Source organism: Oryx dammah, unplaced genomic scaffold (assembly GCF_014754425.2).
Source record: "Oryx dammah isolate SB20612 unplaced genomic scaffold, SCBI_Odam_1.1 HiC_scaffold_5, whole genome shotgun sequence".
Classification (NCBI taxonomy): domain Eukaryota; kingdom Metazoa; phylum Chordata; class Mammalia; order Artiodactyla; family Bovidae; genus Oryx; species Oryx dammah.
Window position 1 is genome coordinate 83,600,495 of NW_024070189.1, and position 19,548 is coordinate 83,620,042.

Consider the following 19,548-nt stretch of genomic DNA (forward strand, 5'->3'; position numbering starts at 1 on the left):
AGTGGTTAGAATGGGTGGGCATCCTTGTCTTGTTCCTGATTTTAGAGGAAAGGCTTTCAGCTTTTCACCATTGAGTATGATGTCATCTGTGAGTTTGTCATAAATGGCCTTTACTATGTTGAGATATGTTTCATCTGTACCCACTTGGATGAAAGCTTTTATCATGAATGAATGTTGCTGCTGCTAAGTCACTTCAGTCGTGTCTGACTCTGTGCAACCCCATAGATGGCAGCCCACCAGGCTCCTCTGTCCCTGGGATTCTCCAGGCAAGAATACTGGAGTGGGTTGCCATTTCCTTCTCCAGTGCATGAAAGTGAAATGTGGAAGTGAAGTCGCTCAGTCGTGTCTGACTCTTTGCGTTCTCATGGACTGCAGCCCACCAGGCTCCTCCATCCATGGGATTTTCCAGGCAAGAGTACTGGAGTGGGGTGCCATTGTTTTGCCAAATACTTTTTCTGTGTCTGTTGAGATGATCTTGTGGTTTTTATCCTTCCTTTTGGTAATGTGGTGTATTACATTGATTGACTTGCAAATTTGGAACCACCCTTGCATCTCTGGAATAAATCCCACTTGATCATGGTGTCATATTATAGGTGATCAGTAAGTGTTAGCTTTTCTCTGGCTCATTCTCAACAATGACCCTTAAACCACATGAAGGATAGCTTACTATCTTTTAGGGAAACAAATCCCAACTTTTGGATAATTTTATTGTTAAAAATTTCTACCTTATCATTGGAATTTATGCCAAGACAAAGTTTTTCTCTATGTGGTATTTATGTTTACCTTCTCTTACATAAACACTTATTCCAGCATTTCTGGAAACTAGGACATCTACTGGCAAATTCCATCTTTGTCTCTAATAATTTTTTAGAGGGAAAGAAATGAGACTTGGCTAAAACTGTAGGTAAACTCTTCCCCAGTAGTGAGTCAAGATTTTTGTCTAATTACTGGGGTTTTGTTTTCTTTTTATTAGAAATTCCAAACCCTCTGGGTATGGGAAACAAAATTAAAATGTATTCCTAAGCATGTTATAACATAAAATAAGCTACTTAGAAAGGAGAGATACTGCAAAGAACTGAAAAGTATCAGCTATGATTTCTGAAGTCTGACTCTCTTGACTTTTTATAAAGGTGGTCACATGGGGCCTGGCTCTTGGTCAAGTTTGTAATGAGGCCTAAGGATTTGTACATAAGCTAGTTCCCCTGCAAATGAAATGAGACTAAATTACATTTTGCAGTTGTGATTTATCTTTCATTAAAAGTATTTTGTAAGAAAGATTCATCTGATTCACTCTTTGTCACTTCAGATAAATCAACAGAACATAATGATCACAATCTTCAGGGTCAATTTAGGATACACTGAGGAGAATCACTAGGAGGGCTAAGAACAACATCTGGCACAGATAGTCCTTAGTAGGGTTCATCAAATCTTTCCTTCATTTCACAAGGTTCTCAAAAGGTACCATGACAACCCATGCCATAAAGGCCTTGCCATCACACTTCAGTGCTACTCTTTCATTACCAAGTCTGTTATACTGCCTTTCTTCTTCTACTCACTGTGACTATCTAAGGTCCCCTTTACAAACCTAACTAACTAATGGTGCTCTTGATTAGTGAAGCTTCATATTAGCATTGAAAAGGAAAATCAGCATCTGGAATCAAAAGACCTTGGTTCTAGTCAATTTAGCTACTTCCTAAGAGGGCATGATTAGCTCTACTCAAGCTCTCTGGGACCTCAACTTTCTCACCTACAAAGCAGAGACTCTAATACAGCTGACAATGAGGTTTCATTAATGAGCAGTGCTGCTGGAAGTGCAGGTTAAGGATTCAGAAGCCATATATGCAAGCCAGTGTGAAAGAATCCCCAAGTCAGAGGCTTGCCATAGAGTAGGAAGAAACATGCATAGCACATAGTTATCACTCCTGAACTTTTAAAATACTCACCTGAGGAAGGATAAAGACAAAACAAAACAAGACATGTGACAATGATTTTTAAACTGAGTTATATCCAAATGCTACTATCACTTTTAATAGTTGCATTATTAATGATGGCTTATTAGAAGAGAAATGAAAAGAGAAACCTATCTATACTTCTGCACTCAGATCATTCTCTTATATGTTCTTGGTAGCAAGCATTTTATTAGTGGCCTACCTGAAGATAAAACCCATCTGTTACATCTGCTGTCTAAGTGAATGAAGGTGGGTTGGATGGGGTAGATTTCAAAGTGGGAAGAAGCTATGCTCTGGCAGGCCCAAGACAGAGATTCCATGGGAAGCAAGAGGTCAGGCTTTAGAGTACCCTCATATCATTCCAGGAAGGCAGCCACCTACTCTGCCTAGGCATCAGGCCAGCTCTGGCAGGAGATTGGATCAAAGCTATTTGCATGTCTGTTTCAGGGCATTAAGTTTTGTCTACCCATACAGGTGAGGAAGAGATCAATGCAATCATGCAGAAAACTTAGAGGAAGAAAAAGGAAGAGAAGAAAGAAAAGACACAAGTCTTGCTTTCACTGAAGTATATTTTTTGTAAAGTGTGACAGTCCTCTTTAGAGAAGATCCCTAGCATTTTAGTGGCCAGTTTAGACTATCCTTCGTATGTTTCAAGGAATAATGACAAAAACCAGACAGACATTCCACTTCATTACAAGCATAGCATTGGGTACTGTCATCTATGTGTTATGTCATTTAATCCCCACCAACTCTGTGAAATGGCATCTAAGGTCTGGCGATGTCATGTCTGGCCTAATTTCTCATGGCCAAGAATTGACAAGGTCCAGCTTTAGAATTCGAGGCCATGATTCGAAGTGTGTGGAAAGACTAAGAAATTTTAAACCATGCTGGCAACTCTGTGTTGTAACTCTTCTATAAATAGTTCCCTGATTATTCCTAAATCCCATTGACTTGGTATAATGTAAGCTATTCAGCAATGTGATATGGATAAATATTTCCTTTTCAAAACACTGCACAAATACATGATTTCCTCCCTCTGTCCACCCTGTAGGAGAAGTAGGAAAAGAGCAAGGTAATAGGAATTTACCTCTAAGCTATAAAGCCTTCCTATCCTTTCAGTAATCACTGAGGGGAGCGCCTAGTTACTAGGGAGACCATAACAGAGTGCAGTAGATTCAAGTACAACACTTGGGTTGCCTGGCTAAAGAATGCCAAAAAAGCAAAGGAAAATATTATTGTTACTGAAATCATTTGATGTCTATGACTAATAAAAACATGTTGGCAAACTGAATTTTCAGAAATGCCCAAAGGGCTTAGTTGAAGCTATGAATTAATAGCATACAGTAGTTCTGTCTGGATAAAAGAAAAAAAGACAACAACCCTAAACCATTTAAAAATTTATCTGAATAACCAAAAGATTCCAATAGAAATCTTAAGCAACCAATCTGGGTCCTTTATTCAACTTTTAATTGCAATCCCCTCTTCCCTTTCTTTTTCAGCTAAATAATGTTACATGTTTTGAGTCACATGATTCTTGAATTCTGGGGGACCCACCAGCCTTCTTGGCCTTCTTAACCAACATCTCACAAATACCAGAATTTTCTCTAAAGTGTCCCTGACAGCTGTATTCACCTTAGAGACTTACGAAGGCCGAGGAGTCCATTCATGCAAGTGCTGTGCCCCAGGAGGACTGGTGGCAGCTAGGGGTAGATGGAGCTGGGGCTGAGTCAGACCTCCAATTACCTCTTGACCCAGGCCCCAGAGGTTACCATGGGCCTGCCTGAAGATGTTCATCCTGATTCTGCTTGATCGTGCCCAGAGCAGGAGGCCTTTGCTAGAACATATCCTATCTTGCTATGGATATAAGCTCTAACTGTTGGAGGGTGCTTTCTCATGCTGTGCCAAAATCTGCCTGCTCATGTTTTCTATCCATTGTTCCGCACACTGTCTCTGGAACAATACTGTTTGACTCAACTTCCTCTCGTCTTGAATAGCCCCTTAGATAACTGAAGTCAACCATCATAATTCCCTGATATACGGTCTTCTCCAAACTAAATATCCTCAGTTTCTTTCTCAGATCATAAGGAAAATATACAGACATTGGCTTCCCTGGTGGCTCAGAGGTTAAAGCATATGCCTGGAATGCTGGAGACCTGGGTTCGATCCCTGGGTCGGGAAGATCCCCTGGAGAAGGCAATGGCAACCCACTCCAGTACTCTTGCCTGGAGAATCCCATGGAGGGAAGAGCCTGGTAGGCTACAGTCCATGGGGTCGCAAAGAGTCGGACACGACTGAGCGACTTCACACACTCTAACAATAATAAGAGGCGGAAAATATATAATTATCATAAGAGAATGACAAAAAGGTGGTCTGGAAATGAATTTTTTTTAAAGAGTTGTCTTTCTAACTGGAAAACTGAAAATTTTAAGTGATTTTGAGAACTGTCTCTTTTCCCTGAGTTCCTGCATGCTCTCCATCAAGCCTTCTCGTCAGAATGGAAATGTAGCTTGCCAAGGCTTTTTCTTGGTGACACCATACCAGCTCCTAGTGACCAGCCATCAGTTCTCACTAATTTGCATTTATTTTTGCTTTGTTTATTTAATGTCAATGCCCACTTTGAGAAAAGGTTCTGGAAGGATACTTATTTGCCTATGAATAGTTGTGGCATAATTTCAGAATTTGAATGCCATCTATTAAGAATTAAGTGAGGGACAATGTAAGGAAACTGAATCCTTAGTTATTTCTCCTCCCCAAGTTTTATTATGTAAAGTTCCAAGCATACAGAACAGTTGATGTAATTTTATAGTAAACACCCATATTCTTCATAGCTAGACACTACAATTGACACTTTGTCTTCTATTTATTACTTACTATCAGTTTCTTGACCCATCCATCAACCCATCTTACTTTCTTACACATTTAAGTGTAAACAGTGTTCATCAGTACACTGAATTCCTGACACTTGAGCATGTATATGATTCAGTTCTTTTTTGATACTTTTCATTAGCACTCTTTTCTGAATTCCTCTTACCATTCTTTCCCTCATTCTCTCCACTTTCTTTTCTTGCAGAAAAGAAAACTTCCTTTCTACACACTTCCTCCCACTTGCCATCCCCCAAAGTTTTAAACGGTAAAAGGAAATGTGAAAAGTCTGAGCATGGAACTGGTCTTGAAGCAGCATCAGGAAAGGTCCCTCCATGGGTGTGAGCACCATAGACTTGGGAGAGACAAGTTTCTCTGAACAAGCTGATGCAAACCAACTTACAAGAGAGGGAGGTATAGCGTAACAAGGCAACTGAATTTACTGTGAAAAACACAGCTATCAAATACTTAGGCACCTACATTGCTTCATCAGCTTGATTTCTCCCTGAACTAAGCTGCATAATACACAAATTATGAAGGGTTTGGGTGAACAGAGTCACAGAAAGACAGTAAGGTCTTAGTGACATGGAGCAGAGATCTTATCAGCACTTTTTAACAGCTGGCCAGCACCATGTCCTACACCAAAAGGATGCTTCATAATTAGTGCATTATGAAATGAGCACATGAATGCTAACTACCCCTCTAGTAGAATGGCTGTGGCTCAGGGCACTTCTCCCCTGGACAGGCTGAGTGAACTTTTGCCCACGTCCACTCTTCAGTGAAGTTTCAAGACCACCATTCTCCTTTGAATGATGCATTTTCTTTTATCAGTTTATATGCCATTCATTAAGCTCTCAGGAAGTCCTAATCTTGAGGTCTATGACTATCTAATCCTGTCTTTGATAAACTGATTTTATTGGCTTTACTCTCAAAACAAAGAGTGATCTCCTGCTGCTTGAGTCTACTTTTTTTTAAAGATCCGGGAACACTGTCTTCCCTGATGAGCAAAAACCATTCCTCTCACTATCTCAAGATTTATGTCCGATAAGAAATGTTAGCCGTTTATTTTCTGGGCTTCCTAATTACCAGCCCACAAAGACTTGGCAAGGTGAGCTTTTCACTGGAAAGGCAACACCACAGAAATGCCAACATAGCACTTTTCACAACAGATTCTCTGTAGTTGCAGAGAAATGCAATTTTGACAGATCAAATCCATTTTGAGACCCTAAGTGGAGTTTCCTAGTCATACAGTCTCAACGGGAATCCTTTGGTTATAGTTCCTTCAAAGGTTTCAATGTCACAAATCAGATTATTTTATAGTAAGGAATTCCTGTCCTTGCTATTTCAATTTCTTGAAAAATATTCTTACCCCTGACCACTTTCTCTATATAGATACCATAATAAATATCTATAAACATCAACATTTCATGGAAATGCTTTAGAGTTTATTTGGATGCAAACTCTAAGGTGAAAATGACAAGAGAAACAAGGCTATGACTATTTCCTGTGAAGCTACTTATAGACCGGGGCGGGGAATCAGATGCTTTTGATGTTGGCACTTCAATGGTAAAATGACTGGGAAAAAAAAAAATCAGATGCTTTTTGGTGTTGGCACTTCAATGGTAAAATACAGACTGCCAACTAGAGTTCTTTTCTAACTGCCTCTCTATATAAGCAGCCAACACAGAAGGTTCAGATCCAGATAAAAACCCTTCAGTAGGGTGAAAGATACTACGATGCAGAGAGCAGACTTTTACTGTCAGTGGTTTCAATGCTCTGACGGGAAAGCATGGACCTCAGACAGGACTTGGTCTAGGTGAATACGGAGCTCTTTCTTTTAGCTGGCCTTTAAAGGCTACGTTTGTTCAGACATCATCAGTTCTTTTTCTTCCTTTGATGCATCTGTCTCTAGTGATGGAAACTTTTTTTTTTTTTTTCAAGAAACTAAAGCACAAAAGGAAACTGAAAAAGCTACAAACTGATTTGGCAACAACTAAGCAAGAGGCTGCTATCACAGTCCTGGAACTCAATGAGAAGATCAAGACTCTATGTGAAGGAAAGCTAGCCCCTAGAGGTCAGTATTACCACGTGACATTTACACACTGGCCCTGGGTCCTGGGTGATGCATATAGCTTCACTGGCAACAAAGCAGAGAGCAATGCCCAGTGCCAGGCAGCGTACCCGGCCAGCTGCATGCTGGCTCGGCCTGATCTCCATTCTGCTTGATTAGAGACATACACAAACTGCGAGCTCCAGGCGAGGAGCGCTTCCGCTGTGAGAAAAGCAGGGAATGAATAAGCAGTTCCTTCAAGGAAAGTCTCTGGGGGCTGAAGAATAGAGTGAAACATCTGATCAGTGTCTTGCTGGGTGGCAGTTAGGAAAATACAGAGCCCAGGGAGGAAGACCCAAGGCTCCCAGGGGTGGGTCTCTGAAGTGGGGCAAGGAGAAGGGCTTGTCTGAAAGTGTAGACAGGCTGATAGACCAAGACGGGCATGGGAAGGAAAAGAAATCTGTTTTAACAACAGGCTAACCAGCCAGAAATAAGCAGGGAAGACAGGCTGAGGGTGAAATCTGGGTGGTTCTGAAAAAGTTAATAGTCACTCTGATATGGATGTTTTAAAAAGTCTTCTCCCAGAGATGATAAACACACTTGGAGGGGGCAGGGACCCTCAGATTGTCATCATCAGCAATAATATGAATTAACATTTGATACGACACACCAAGCATTTTGTTAAGCATTTCATGTGTATTTAATTCTCAGAATAACCTCTGAAGCAGGTATTCGTATATTTACGGATTCTACAAGAATAAACGCAAGCTACCTGGCCCCAGGTTAGATGTGTGTGGCCACGCCTGGGCAGTCACCCCAGGGTGCTTATGCAGCTTTGGTGCAGTGAGGCAATTTCTCTGCAGCAAAAGCAGATCTCACTCTGCCTGGTGGATCTCCTGCAAAACTGTGGTTCCCTGGGACGAATGTCTTCCTTTGATGTGCGGCACTCTTGCAAAGCCAGGAACGTGCAATTGTTCTTACTCTCACTTCCTCTATTACTCATAATTATGGAAAAAGAGGAGGAACGTGGAAATAGAGGAGGAGGAGGAAGTAGATGATGTGGTGGCTGTAGAAAGTGAGACACTCCCAGCATCCTGACAGTACGGGAAAGTGTTTCATATGAGTTTGGTTTTAATTTTCAGTTTTGAATAGCACTTTCTCTAGATGGAAATAGCATGTGACACCCTCACCTTGAAACACATGGTTTTCTCTTTCCATGGAACAATATAGCTTAATTTGCTTTTACCACCATGAAACCTAAATGAGTAAAACCCATTAGAGAATATTATCCATTTAAAAGTCTTTATTCTAAGGCATCATAGCCAGATTTCAAATCAGTTGCATGATAGGAAGCTGACAATGATTGCACAGGATGCTGGAGAAAATTTTCCTGCTCATCTGAGAAAAGGTCTCAATTTCTCAACTGTACTTTGAATCTAGTGGAAAAAGGATTTTATTGCAAGCTATCTGATTCTTGTTACTCTCATTTTGACAAAAATAATGTCCTTTGCTATCTAAGGATGACTTTGTCCCTTTGATATTTTGATAGGTCAAAATTAGGATACTACTTGGTTACCAGGACTATAATAATTGTGGGGTATGTTAGAAAACATTAAAGTCCACCTTTGCTTCTTTGTCCACTTTTGTCTATTTCTGTCTAAAGCAGGGAAAAATTACCTGTGCAGGAAAAAAAAAAAAACAAAAAAACCTGAATTATTATGAACAGATATAAATTTAAATAAAGTCAAGTATTCCAAGGTTAATTATGGATGAAAGCACTGACTCCCCTATAGAACCTATGTACTGCTTTTATTTGTTGGAGAAACTGGGTCAGTAGATAGACATACAGCCTGAAGCTCTTAAATGGTATATTTGCACAGTCTTACTCTCCTATGGGTTCCAAACAGCCTAACCCTGTGTTCAACAGCCCAGGAAATTATTATCAAGGCTCTTGTGGCCCCAGAGTAACATGAGCTCTTATTCTCAGAGACTTTGGTCACTTTGCCCTACCTCTCAATTGATTTGAAAGTAAAGTCTGAAAAGACGTAGGTAACTTTAACACACAATGGCTCCCATTTAACCACGAACAATTAAGGTTGACCCACCTCCCACACACATTCCTTAACCAGAACACCACTCCTTCCCTGCTTAGTCTTGTGTCCTTTAATAAAATGTTTGTTTTTGGTTTTCAGACCTCTGTTTGCAAATGACAGATACCCTCAATCATAATAGCTTATGATTGGGTGATTATAAGAAAGGGTGATTTATTGGCACAAACACAAATAAACTTAGAAAGGGCATGCTCAGCCTTAGAGTCTCATAGATTCAGGGACTCAAATCCCATCAGGGAACCCTGTGTCTCTCTGCTTCTCTCTGCAGTGAGACTTTTATTTCCTCAAGAGGGATGTCAGGAGACACTGAAAACATAGCAACAAGCAACCAAGGATTACCCTACTTATTTCTTCTCCAGAGAAGAAGAAGAAAAAAAAAAGTGTTTTCCCACCAGCTTTAGTTAGGAAAAGTATGAGAAGGTACCTTGTCTTGGCTTGGGTGCTTATTTGAGCCCGTGAGTCTGGAGGTGGGGAAGTATGGTTGGACAAGCTTGGTTATGCACCAACCATTGGATGAAGGGGCAGAAGGAACTAAGGGTGGGATAGGAGGATGTTGTGACTGGTGGATCCCAGAAGTACAGGGTTGGACTGGGAGAAGACACTGGGTCACTGTCTTACAGGAAGGGCTAGCCTGTTGCAGGAAAGAAACATGTCCAACCTACTCTCAGCTAGTGATCAAGCTAAAATATCATAAAATGCTTTAAAAAAATCACCCATCCATGAGTATTTGCACTTTTTAAGTGGATTCTTCTTGATGAACAAAAGACCTTCATGATCCAAGAAATTAATGTCCAATAGTAAAACTTCAGACTCCATAAGAGAGTGAACCACTTTGGGAAAGGAGACTCCTTGCAGCCTCCATCATGTGACAGACATCGTAGTTGCCAACTCTGAAGTTCAGTTTTATGGTAACAAGTGAAATTGCAAGAGGGGAAAAAGGGCTGACTCAATTACATGTTATCTGGATTAACACAAAGCTACTTCTCTTCTATAGTTATAAGCCAGTGCCTGCAGTTATAATGAGCAGATTAATGAGATGGATTCAAATAAATTAGAACCTCTTTCTATGCAAATGTGCACAATTTTTCAATTTGGTTCATTTTCTAAGTAAGACTATATAAAATGTTGCCATTCAACTCTTCTGATCAGAGGAATGCCATAGAATACTAAGGATACTTTTAAGCATGTTCAAATTGATGGAGCAGTGAGCTACCAAACTTTTTTTTAAAACATGTAAACACATAAAAATGATTTCACTGGTTTCATACTTAAATAACCTCCAAAGAAATAAATGATTTAAGTCAATGGAAAGTTCAACTGAAAAGAAAAACACCTTTATTATAAAACTGGCACAGCAGGAAACTTACTTAGTCTGAGTGTTGTTTGTTGATTTTCACTTTGTGCAAATAATCACAGTCCAGGGCTGATTCCTTGCCTCTTTCCCATAGCTGGCACCTGAAGTGCTTACAGTTTAATTTACTCACAGAATTCAGTGAAATGCCTATTGTACCCATTGAAAGCTTGAGTTCATCTTTTGGTAAACATTAGTATGCAGGAATCTAAGGCTAGATTTCAAAACAATCTGCTTCCCTTGGTTTTGGAGCAGAAAATTACTTTGTAAAGGACCTGAGTGAGCTGAGTCCTGGCACATCAGCATCAAGTCACCTGCTATGATGAAAGCTTGAATCCTTGACCAGAACATTCAGGACCTGGTTTGTAGATTTTAAGCTAGCACACTAAAGGGAATGTACTCCTCTGGATTTTTTTTTCCCTTTTAATTCTTTTCTCTTAATATGCACCGCTGGCATATCAAATAATGTATGTCTGTATCCCACAGGCCAGTTCCCAATGTCCCACTGAAAGCCGTGTCAACGTTAAGTCATTTCTTGGTTTTACTCTCATTAAGAAGACACTCCCCCAAACCAAACATCATATATTAATGCATATATATGGAATCTAATGATCTTATTTGCAAAACAGAAACAGAGACACAGACGTGGAGAACAAATCTATGGACACCAAGCAGGAAGTGTGAGGGTGGTAGGATGAACTGGGATATTTGGATTGACATATATACACTATGTATAAAACTATGTATAAAACTGAGAGCCTGCTGTATAGCTCAGGGAACTCTACTCAGTGCTCTGTGGTGTCCTAATGGGAAATAAAGGCAAAAAGAGAGGGGGTACATGTATACGTATAGCTGATTCACTTCACTGTATTATAGAAACACAACATTGTAAGACAACTATACTGCAATGAAAATTAATTAATAAAAAAAGAACAAGTCAAACAAGAAGACGATGACACCCCCGAGTAGTACAAGTACATCCCAGGGCAAGCTTATCGAGGGTTAGGGTTAGGGTTAGGGTTAGGTTCTGAACAGAGCCAGACAGTTTTGAGGGAGGCTTGTCCCAGGATTGACTTTTCAGTGATATAAAATTACTTTTAAACACTATCTCATTAATTTTAAGAATAGGACTTGCTGTCCTATACCATCATGAAAGCCAGGAGATACATCTCTTTGACAAAACCCCAGAGCCAACTTTAACCAGCATTCTAAAGAGTATCTTTTATCACGATGTCCATCCCCAAGGACACAACCCAAACCCCCTCTCCTTTTTATTACTCCTTTTCCAAACCTTCTTGGGAGAAAAACTCCTATTGCAACTAGATGTTAAGAAAAATGGGATTTGAGCGTGATAAAAATGTTCTGGAATAAGGTAGTGACAATGCTTGCACAACACTGTCAGAATAGGAGGACCACCGAATTGTACACTTGAAAATGGTTAGCATGGTGAACTTCATGTTATGAGACTTTCATCTCAGTTAGGAAAAAACATAGTGATTAAAACAATCCTTGCAAGGATGTAACACCCTGTCAAGTGTAAGTATGTTTTAATGAGAATGCTTTGGGCCTAAATAAAATCTTGCCTTGGTAGAATTCCAAGCTTTTAGAGAGCCAGTCATGTTACTATTTATTGGAGGAAGACTAGTCTTGAATAGCTGTCCATTTGTGTCTAGCTTTTTAAACAATGCCGTCCTTCCCCTCTTCTACTGTCTCTCAGCTCTCTGAAAGGCTGGTGTTCCTCAGACTAGGAATCAATTACTTGACCAACAGTTCTGCACACACTTCTTTCACCACTGAGCACAGATTTTTAATTACCAGTCTACCTAGAATTTCTTAAGATGGTAACAAGGAGGACTCTGGGTTCTTACAGTTTGAACCACTGGGACTTTGTTATAAGGTCTGCTCACCACCCATGGCATCAGTCTGCATGAAGCTTGGTTTGATATTTGGTCAAACACAAAGAGGCAGCCTGCACTTCCCTACTGTTGCCAAGGGTGTTACTGCCTTCCTGGAAAGGGACAAGAACTCGGGGAAACAGAAGGTGGAGATTTCCCCATCCACATAATTATCCCTATATTTGCAGAAAGAAACTTTTAAGCACTCCTACCGAATCCTTAAAGAAGCTATTCCATGGTGGGGAATTTTACATCTAGACCAATAACCACCAGAAATTTACAGTAGGGACCATGAGAGAAGAGGAATAATAACTTCAAGGTGTGCTTTCTAAGTGTAACAAGTTCCTCGGGATTTTTTGTCTTTACCTCATGGAAATAGCTTATATTTATCTTTATAATCCCCTGTCTCATGCAGAGATTACCTTTCAGGTTGCCTTTTCCTTTGTCCACTGAGTTCTTCCTGAAATGGAGCCACTTCCTGGAATAGAACCCCAAAGCCAGCGCCTTCTTATTGATTTCAGAAGTTCCCTCAAGGATAAACAACTTCCTAGGAGTTCCTGAAAAGCTTAGAGATCTTATTGCACAAAGATCCCTAAAAATTGTTCTTATTCCATATGTACAAATCTGGAGTGGTTCTAATTTTCAAAAGGACGTTGTAGAGACCCGTAGGCCTAGAAATAACTCATGTGAAAACTAGGCATCACTCAGGACTTTGTTGGTTGCAAGTGACAGAAACTAAAATGAAACTAGTTTAAGCACAAAAGAAATTTACGAGCTGCTAAGGCTGGCAGTGAGGCTGAGCACAGAGTTTCTGGACTCTTCTTTGACCCCATCTGACCTCTTATAGGCACGGATCAGGAAAGATCCTCTGGCTGCCTTGACTTGTCAGTCTTTAGTGAACATCAGTTTCTGCCTGCTCAGAACAACATCCCTTTCTTTTAGTAACAGAAGCATGGTTTTCCTTTGGGGAACTATGCCTCTCCTGTTCTCTGGTCTGTTGGGACTGTCAGTCACACTGTCCCTTTCCTACTTGATCCAGGAAAAGGCCTGTGACAAACTGAGGCGATCACAGTCGCTTTTTTTTCAGGAACATGAATCTTGAGCTGAGTTGAATGAAGAAGGGCAGAAAAAAACTAGAGCTAATTCATCCTGTAGGTCTGGCCCTGCCCCCTGAAGAAATTGTCTCTAAACTTCTGATATCTGACAAACTTCACAAGGTTGGGTTGTTAAGCATTCCTTCAATATTTGAGAGCTTTCTCATATCCTTCCTATAAGCTTCTTTTTTGCTTAAAGCAGTCTGCTTAGGCTTATAATACTTGCAACCAAAGAACCTTAATTTGTACTGAACTAAAGGCAACAGAGGTGTTCCTCACTCAGTGGTAAAGAACTCGCGTGCCAACACAGGAGACCTGAGCTCAATCCCTGGGTCAGGAAGATCCCCTGGAGGAGGGAATGGCAACCCACTCCAGTAATCTTGCCTGGGAAACCCCAAGGACAGAGGAGCCTGGTGGGCAACAGTCCACGGGGTAGCAGAGTCAAACATGACTAAGCAGCTAACTGATGACAAAGGGAATTCAACTTATTTCTCACAGATTCGATACAGAAATCTCAAGGCAGACACGTGATTGACTATGGTCGTACCACATTCTTATCCATGCATCACCTGCTTTGCCTAAGACAACAGGATTTTATCAGAGGCCACATCTGGGTCATGTGCCAAAGGTCAAGGGCTAGAGATTACCACCAGAGAGAAGATGCAAAAAGTTTCTGGACAGAAGACCAAAACAAAACAACAAACCTCTCACTGTCCCCTTTAATCTATTTTAGGTAAAGTTCATAAACTTGGCGAAAATAGCCATGAACTGAAGATCAGTCTTGTGAGGAAAGTACAAAATTTCTCTTCTTTCTCTCCCTATCATTTTCAAACTGCATATTCAAGCCCTTCCTTACAAAAAGTCTGGAAATCTATTTATTTTATAATTAACAAAGGGTAAGAAGATCCATTCTGAAATTTTTGGGTGACAGCCAGTATTTGCTAGCTATACCAGCTGTGGGAATTCAATGATGTCAAGGCCCCCTCCCTCCTTTGTTTCTGAGACTAATTTTGGAATTATACTATTATCAGGAAATGGTGCTCCCTTCCTTCTGTCCATCCCTTAGGAATAGCTTTATTATTATCATTTTTTTAAGTCTCCTGGCTCCTGTATCCAGAGTTTGGATGAAAGGGCAAGCACCAGCTAAATGTCAGACAAGGCACATGGGAATTAAAGCTTGATCAATTTCAAAGGTTTCCTAGTTAACCTTGGAAACTGTTATGATCACCAGAAGAGAATGTGCTGTTTTGGAAATACTGGTTAAAAAAAAAAAGAAAGAAAACGCAGACCAGAGCGGAGAAGGAAGATACATCCTTCCAAGAAATGAGAAATGTACAGAGAAATTTTGAGCACTCCTTTGTCAAACAAAGCAGATGGAGATTTGTCAACACAAGATGAATTGGAGAGCTTGAGGTTGCAAACAATTGTCAGTCAGCTATAGATACTGGTGCAGCTGTTCCTGTTGCAAAAAATTCTTGGTGCCAAAGTAGAAAAAGTGAAAAATGTTCTCTCCTGTATTCCCCAGAAACCACAATGCTATTTTATTTAATGACTCAATGTTTCCTGATAGGAGGGTGAAGTTTTAGGCCGGGTACATCAGTCACATGTTTAAATTTGGAGGAATGAGGGGTGTAGGGGAGCTTGACCTCATCAAATCAAATTTAGAAAGGATGCATAGGACCAGACTATACCAGACAGGTGGGAAACTTCTGTTTGAAGACATGGGATTTCTTTCTGATCAGTGGGACTGTGTTAGGTTTATGCTCTTATGCATACATTAGATACCTACATGCAATGTAGTAGTCTGGAAGAATATTTGTTTTTAAAGATATACTGCCTTGGAACAGATTATTACCCTATTACACCTTTAATTTTTTCCAATCAAATTAAGCCACAATTTGATACTGGACAAAGAACATAGAACTAAGAGAAAACAAAGAGGTAAAGAAAGAGGAACAACATTATTCCTGATTTGTTTAATATGGATTGGACCCAGGAGAAGAGTGTTCATCATGCTGGCATACTAATCAGTGCCTACAAGATCTGAAAACATCACTGCTCTTCTGAAGATGCTTTCCTTAATCCCAGAAATGATCAGAGAATGTCACTGTGATTTTCCAGTAAGACCTGAAGTCCTGCCGTGACAAGCTGTCATTTCAACCTGGACACACTGTTAGAACATCTGCCCCACAAAGATGACAGCCTCAACATTATACAAGGTCCCTTTTTTTTTCTGAACAATTTCTAGTGGATAAAAGAGGAGCCCTCTTCCTGTTTCAGGGACTTCTGAATAGAACTTGTCAAACAGAAAAGAGAAATGCTCTCAGCCACAAACAGAATTTGTATCTTCAGGTAGTGATCGATTATAACTCTGAGGCGAATCTCTGAGGTCAAGAAAATAAAAGGACGCAGGAGAGATGGTGGAGAGATACATGTATGTTTCATGTATGGATGAAAACAAGAATTCTTAGGAGTCCTCAAAGGCAGAACAAGCATTACAAGACTTGGGTCAATAGGATAAAATTTATTTCATTCTATAGAAACCTAGTATGATCTTAAAAGATCCTAAATTTATAAGGTTGTTGATCAGTCACCCAGTCATGTCCAACTCTTTGAGACCCCCTGGACTGCAGCGTCCAGGCCTTCCTGTCCCTTACCATCTCCCAAAGTTCGCCAAAGTTCATGTCCATTGCATCAGTGAGGCTATCCAGCCATCTCATCCTCTGATGCCCTCTTTTCCTTCTGCCCTCAATCTTTCCCAGCATCAGGGACTTTTCCAATGACTTGGCTATTCGCATTAGATGACCAAAATACTAGAGTCAGCTTTAGCATCAGTCTTCAGGGTTGATTTCCCTTAAGACTGACTGGTTTGATCTCCTTCCAATCCAAGGGACTTTCAGGAATCTTCTCCAGCAACACCATTTGAAGGCATCAGTTCTTTTTTACTCTGCCTTCTTTATGGTCCAGCTCTCACCATACCATCTGACCACTGGGAAGACCATAGCCTTGACTATATGGACCTTTGTCGGCAGAGAGATGTCTCTGCTTTTCAACACGTTGTCTAGGTTTGTCATAGCTTCCCGCCAAGAAGTAGTCGTTTTCTGATTTCATGGCTGCAGTCACCATCTGTAGTGATTTTAGAGCCCAAGAAGAGGAAATCTGTCATTGCTTCCTCTTTTCCCCCCTCTACTTGCCATGAAGTGATGGAGCCAGATGCCATGATCTTATTTATTTTTAATATTTATTAGGTTATTGGATAGCAACATTTTTATCACACTGAACTGTCTATGACAGGATTCTGACTTCAGCTATTTAACATAGTCCCTTTTAAGCCAGACTAACACTTTTGATAGCTCTTTAGGGTGAGTAGGTTTTTCTAACCCAAGATGAGTGTTAAGGCCCCTCATCTTATGCTATGTAGCTAACTAAATTTCTGACAAAAGATAGTTAATTTCAATATGCTTTTACTTTTTGTAATGTATGTTACAACCAGACACTATTCATTTTTATTTGTAGTTATACATAATGCTAATTAATTCATATATAACCTTTTAAAAAAATCACCTGGAGTTTTAAAAGCAGAATGCTTCACATTTCAAAGTTTTAATGTCTTATATTTATAGCGATTGTATTATCAGAACTAAAAATCAAAACATTTATTAAAATAAAAATTTACATTCATATCCCAAAATGTTTGAAACCAGGACTGTACTACAGAATCCTAAATGTATTTTCAGAATACTTATAGTTCAAATAGGATTGCATGAGATAGTGAAAAATGGCATATTTACCTAATGTTATTTGTGGATCTTAGCAGATAAGAGTCTTGGAATCTTAGAAATGAAGGTTAGTGGAATATAATTAATACCACAAATCCAAGAGAAATGTTGGGAGACCATGAGGGAAATACAGAGCTGACTACTCTGAAAGTAAGAATCAGTGCTTATCTTTAAAAAATGTATCATTAGAAGAGAAAATATTAGAAGCAGACCTTGGCATAATCCATCTGAATGCTATAAACATTCTCAGATGCAAGTGGCTAATCTTTTCTTTTTTACAACCATAACTTTTCCGTGTAAGTCCCAAGAGTCAGTAATTGAATTTGAGAAAAGCTATCCTTTTGAGGTTGCTTCTGATCTAAAGCCAAAGGGAAGTAATTTATTTAGCAGATACTGTGGGTTCTAAACAAAAATGTATATATGGGAATATTGGCAAACCAAATTAAGTACCTTAATTTCTTTGTCAATAAAGCAGCATCAAGAAGCTAAAAATTCACTTCAGAATAAATTCTTAAGGAACTTTCTAAGGAAATGGAAACTGCTTGAAGTTTTCTTTTTTCCTTCATCATCAGCATATGCTGATGATCATTCTAATTAATATTACACAAAAAGTCTTTGGTCCTGCTTTAAAAACACTCCCAAAGAAAAATGAAAGACTTACTAGTCTTTTATTGCATCACTTACATCAATGTTCTTCTTAATTTAAGGCAATAAATTAATATTCTTATCCTTTTTAAATGACTGATTTCACACATATATTTCTATTTTAGTGAAATTTTATGTATTATTTCTGAATTTATTACGTGCATCCATTATATTAAACGCATTGCTTATGAACATTAAGCAAGAGTAAAAACAAAATACCGACTGAATTTCAAATCAAGGGAGGGTTACAAACATAATATATAATGATTATACTAGAGAAAAAAAGTCCGCATGAAATAAATGAGGTCCAGACCCAACTGAAATGTTATAGCCATGTGCAACTACTAGAAATTTCCCCCAAAGTGTCCCCTTCTTGTCTTTTGATCCTTCTTCAGAAAGTGTTTTGGGACCACTTCCGTCACCACTACCATCTCCCTACCCACTCACTAGCCTTTCCATGAATTATGCACCCATAAACTCTGTGCACACCATATCATAACATCTATTATATAAGTTTCTCTTTATCTTTCTTTACAAATAGACCCAGGGGCTCCCTGAAGAGAAACAGAAATGCATTTTGTTTTTTTCTTTGTATCTACAGCCTACACAGTGTCTGATACTTGATGGTCATAAAATGTTGGATGGATGGACACTGAATAAAACTTAATGGAGTTCTGTCCTTGTGCTCTGTTGCTTAATATGGTTATAAACTGCTAGGCATTGGAAAAAGTTTGCTTATAAAATTAAAAATTTAAAACCAACCCGAGTGGCAGATTTACCAGGAAACAGATTGTACTTTCAGATTGCCAGTAATATCTGTAGGACCACTAGCACAGCTCCTGGTTCCCTGGTAGAAGGAGATTATCACATCCCAAGACTGATTTCAAGTATTATCAGGGGACTTCCCTGGTGGTCCAGTGGTTCAGACTCCACACTTCTGCTGCAGGGAGCATGAATTCAATCCATGTTTACGGAACTAAGATCCCACGTGCCATAAATGAAAAAATATTTTTTAATAAAAAGAATTCCAATTATACAGAGTGAAGTGAGCCAGAAAGAAAAACACCAATACAGTATACTAACACATATATATGGAATTTAGGAAGATGGCAATGATGACCCTGTATGCAGGACAGCAAAAAAGACACAGATGTGTATAGCGGACTTTTGGACTCAGAGGGAGAGGGAGAGGGTGTGATGATTTGAGAGAATGGCATTGAAACATGTATAATAACATGTAAGAATCAAAATGCCAGTCTATGTCTGATGCAGGATATGACACGCTTGGGGCTGACGCGCGGGGATAACCCAGAGAGATGTTGTGGGGAGGGGGGTGGGAGGGGGGTTCATGTTTGGGAACGCATGTACACCTGTGGTGGATTCATGTCAATCTATGCCAAAACCAATACAGAATTGTAAAGTAAAAATTAAAAATAAATAAATAAATTAAAAAAAAAAAAGAATTGTTTTAAAAAATATTCTGATTCCTCTATACCATATTTTAACAAGCTGATATTGATTTATCTCCAACTATGTTATTTTATGACTTTTCACCTTTTAAACACACACTGATGGTAAACACATATATTTAGATGGCATAAAATCTAGCACTCAGGGTTCATATTCAAACATTATCATTAAAATGGCCCATCCTATAAAACTGAACTGAACATTAGTTCCAAAGTTCTTTCTGATCTACGCTATAAACTGGCTGGCCTCCCTGTCATACTTAGCACTTTAGGCTACCACCCAGCATCCTTGTGTTGGCCCGTCTATGCCTTGAGGTACTCTAACACCACCCATCATGCACAC

General features: G+C 39.5%; 1 protein-coding gene across 3 annotated transcripts in view; it reads left to right on the top strand.

The window, feature by feature from the left end:
* The window catches only part of CCDC192 (coiled-coil domain containing 192), a 206,717-nt gene that overhangs the window by 138,106 nt on the left and 49,063 nt on the right, over positions 1-19,548 (top strand). For all 3 annotated transcript variants that reach the window (XM_040241758.1, XM_040241759.1, XM_040241760.1), the window contains exon 5: positions 6,753-6,885. In XM_040241758.1, coding sequence (XP_040097692.1) covers positions 6,753-6,885 — 133 coding nt within the window. The remainder of the gene's footprint in view (positions 1-6,752; positions 6,886-19,548) is intronic.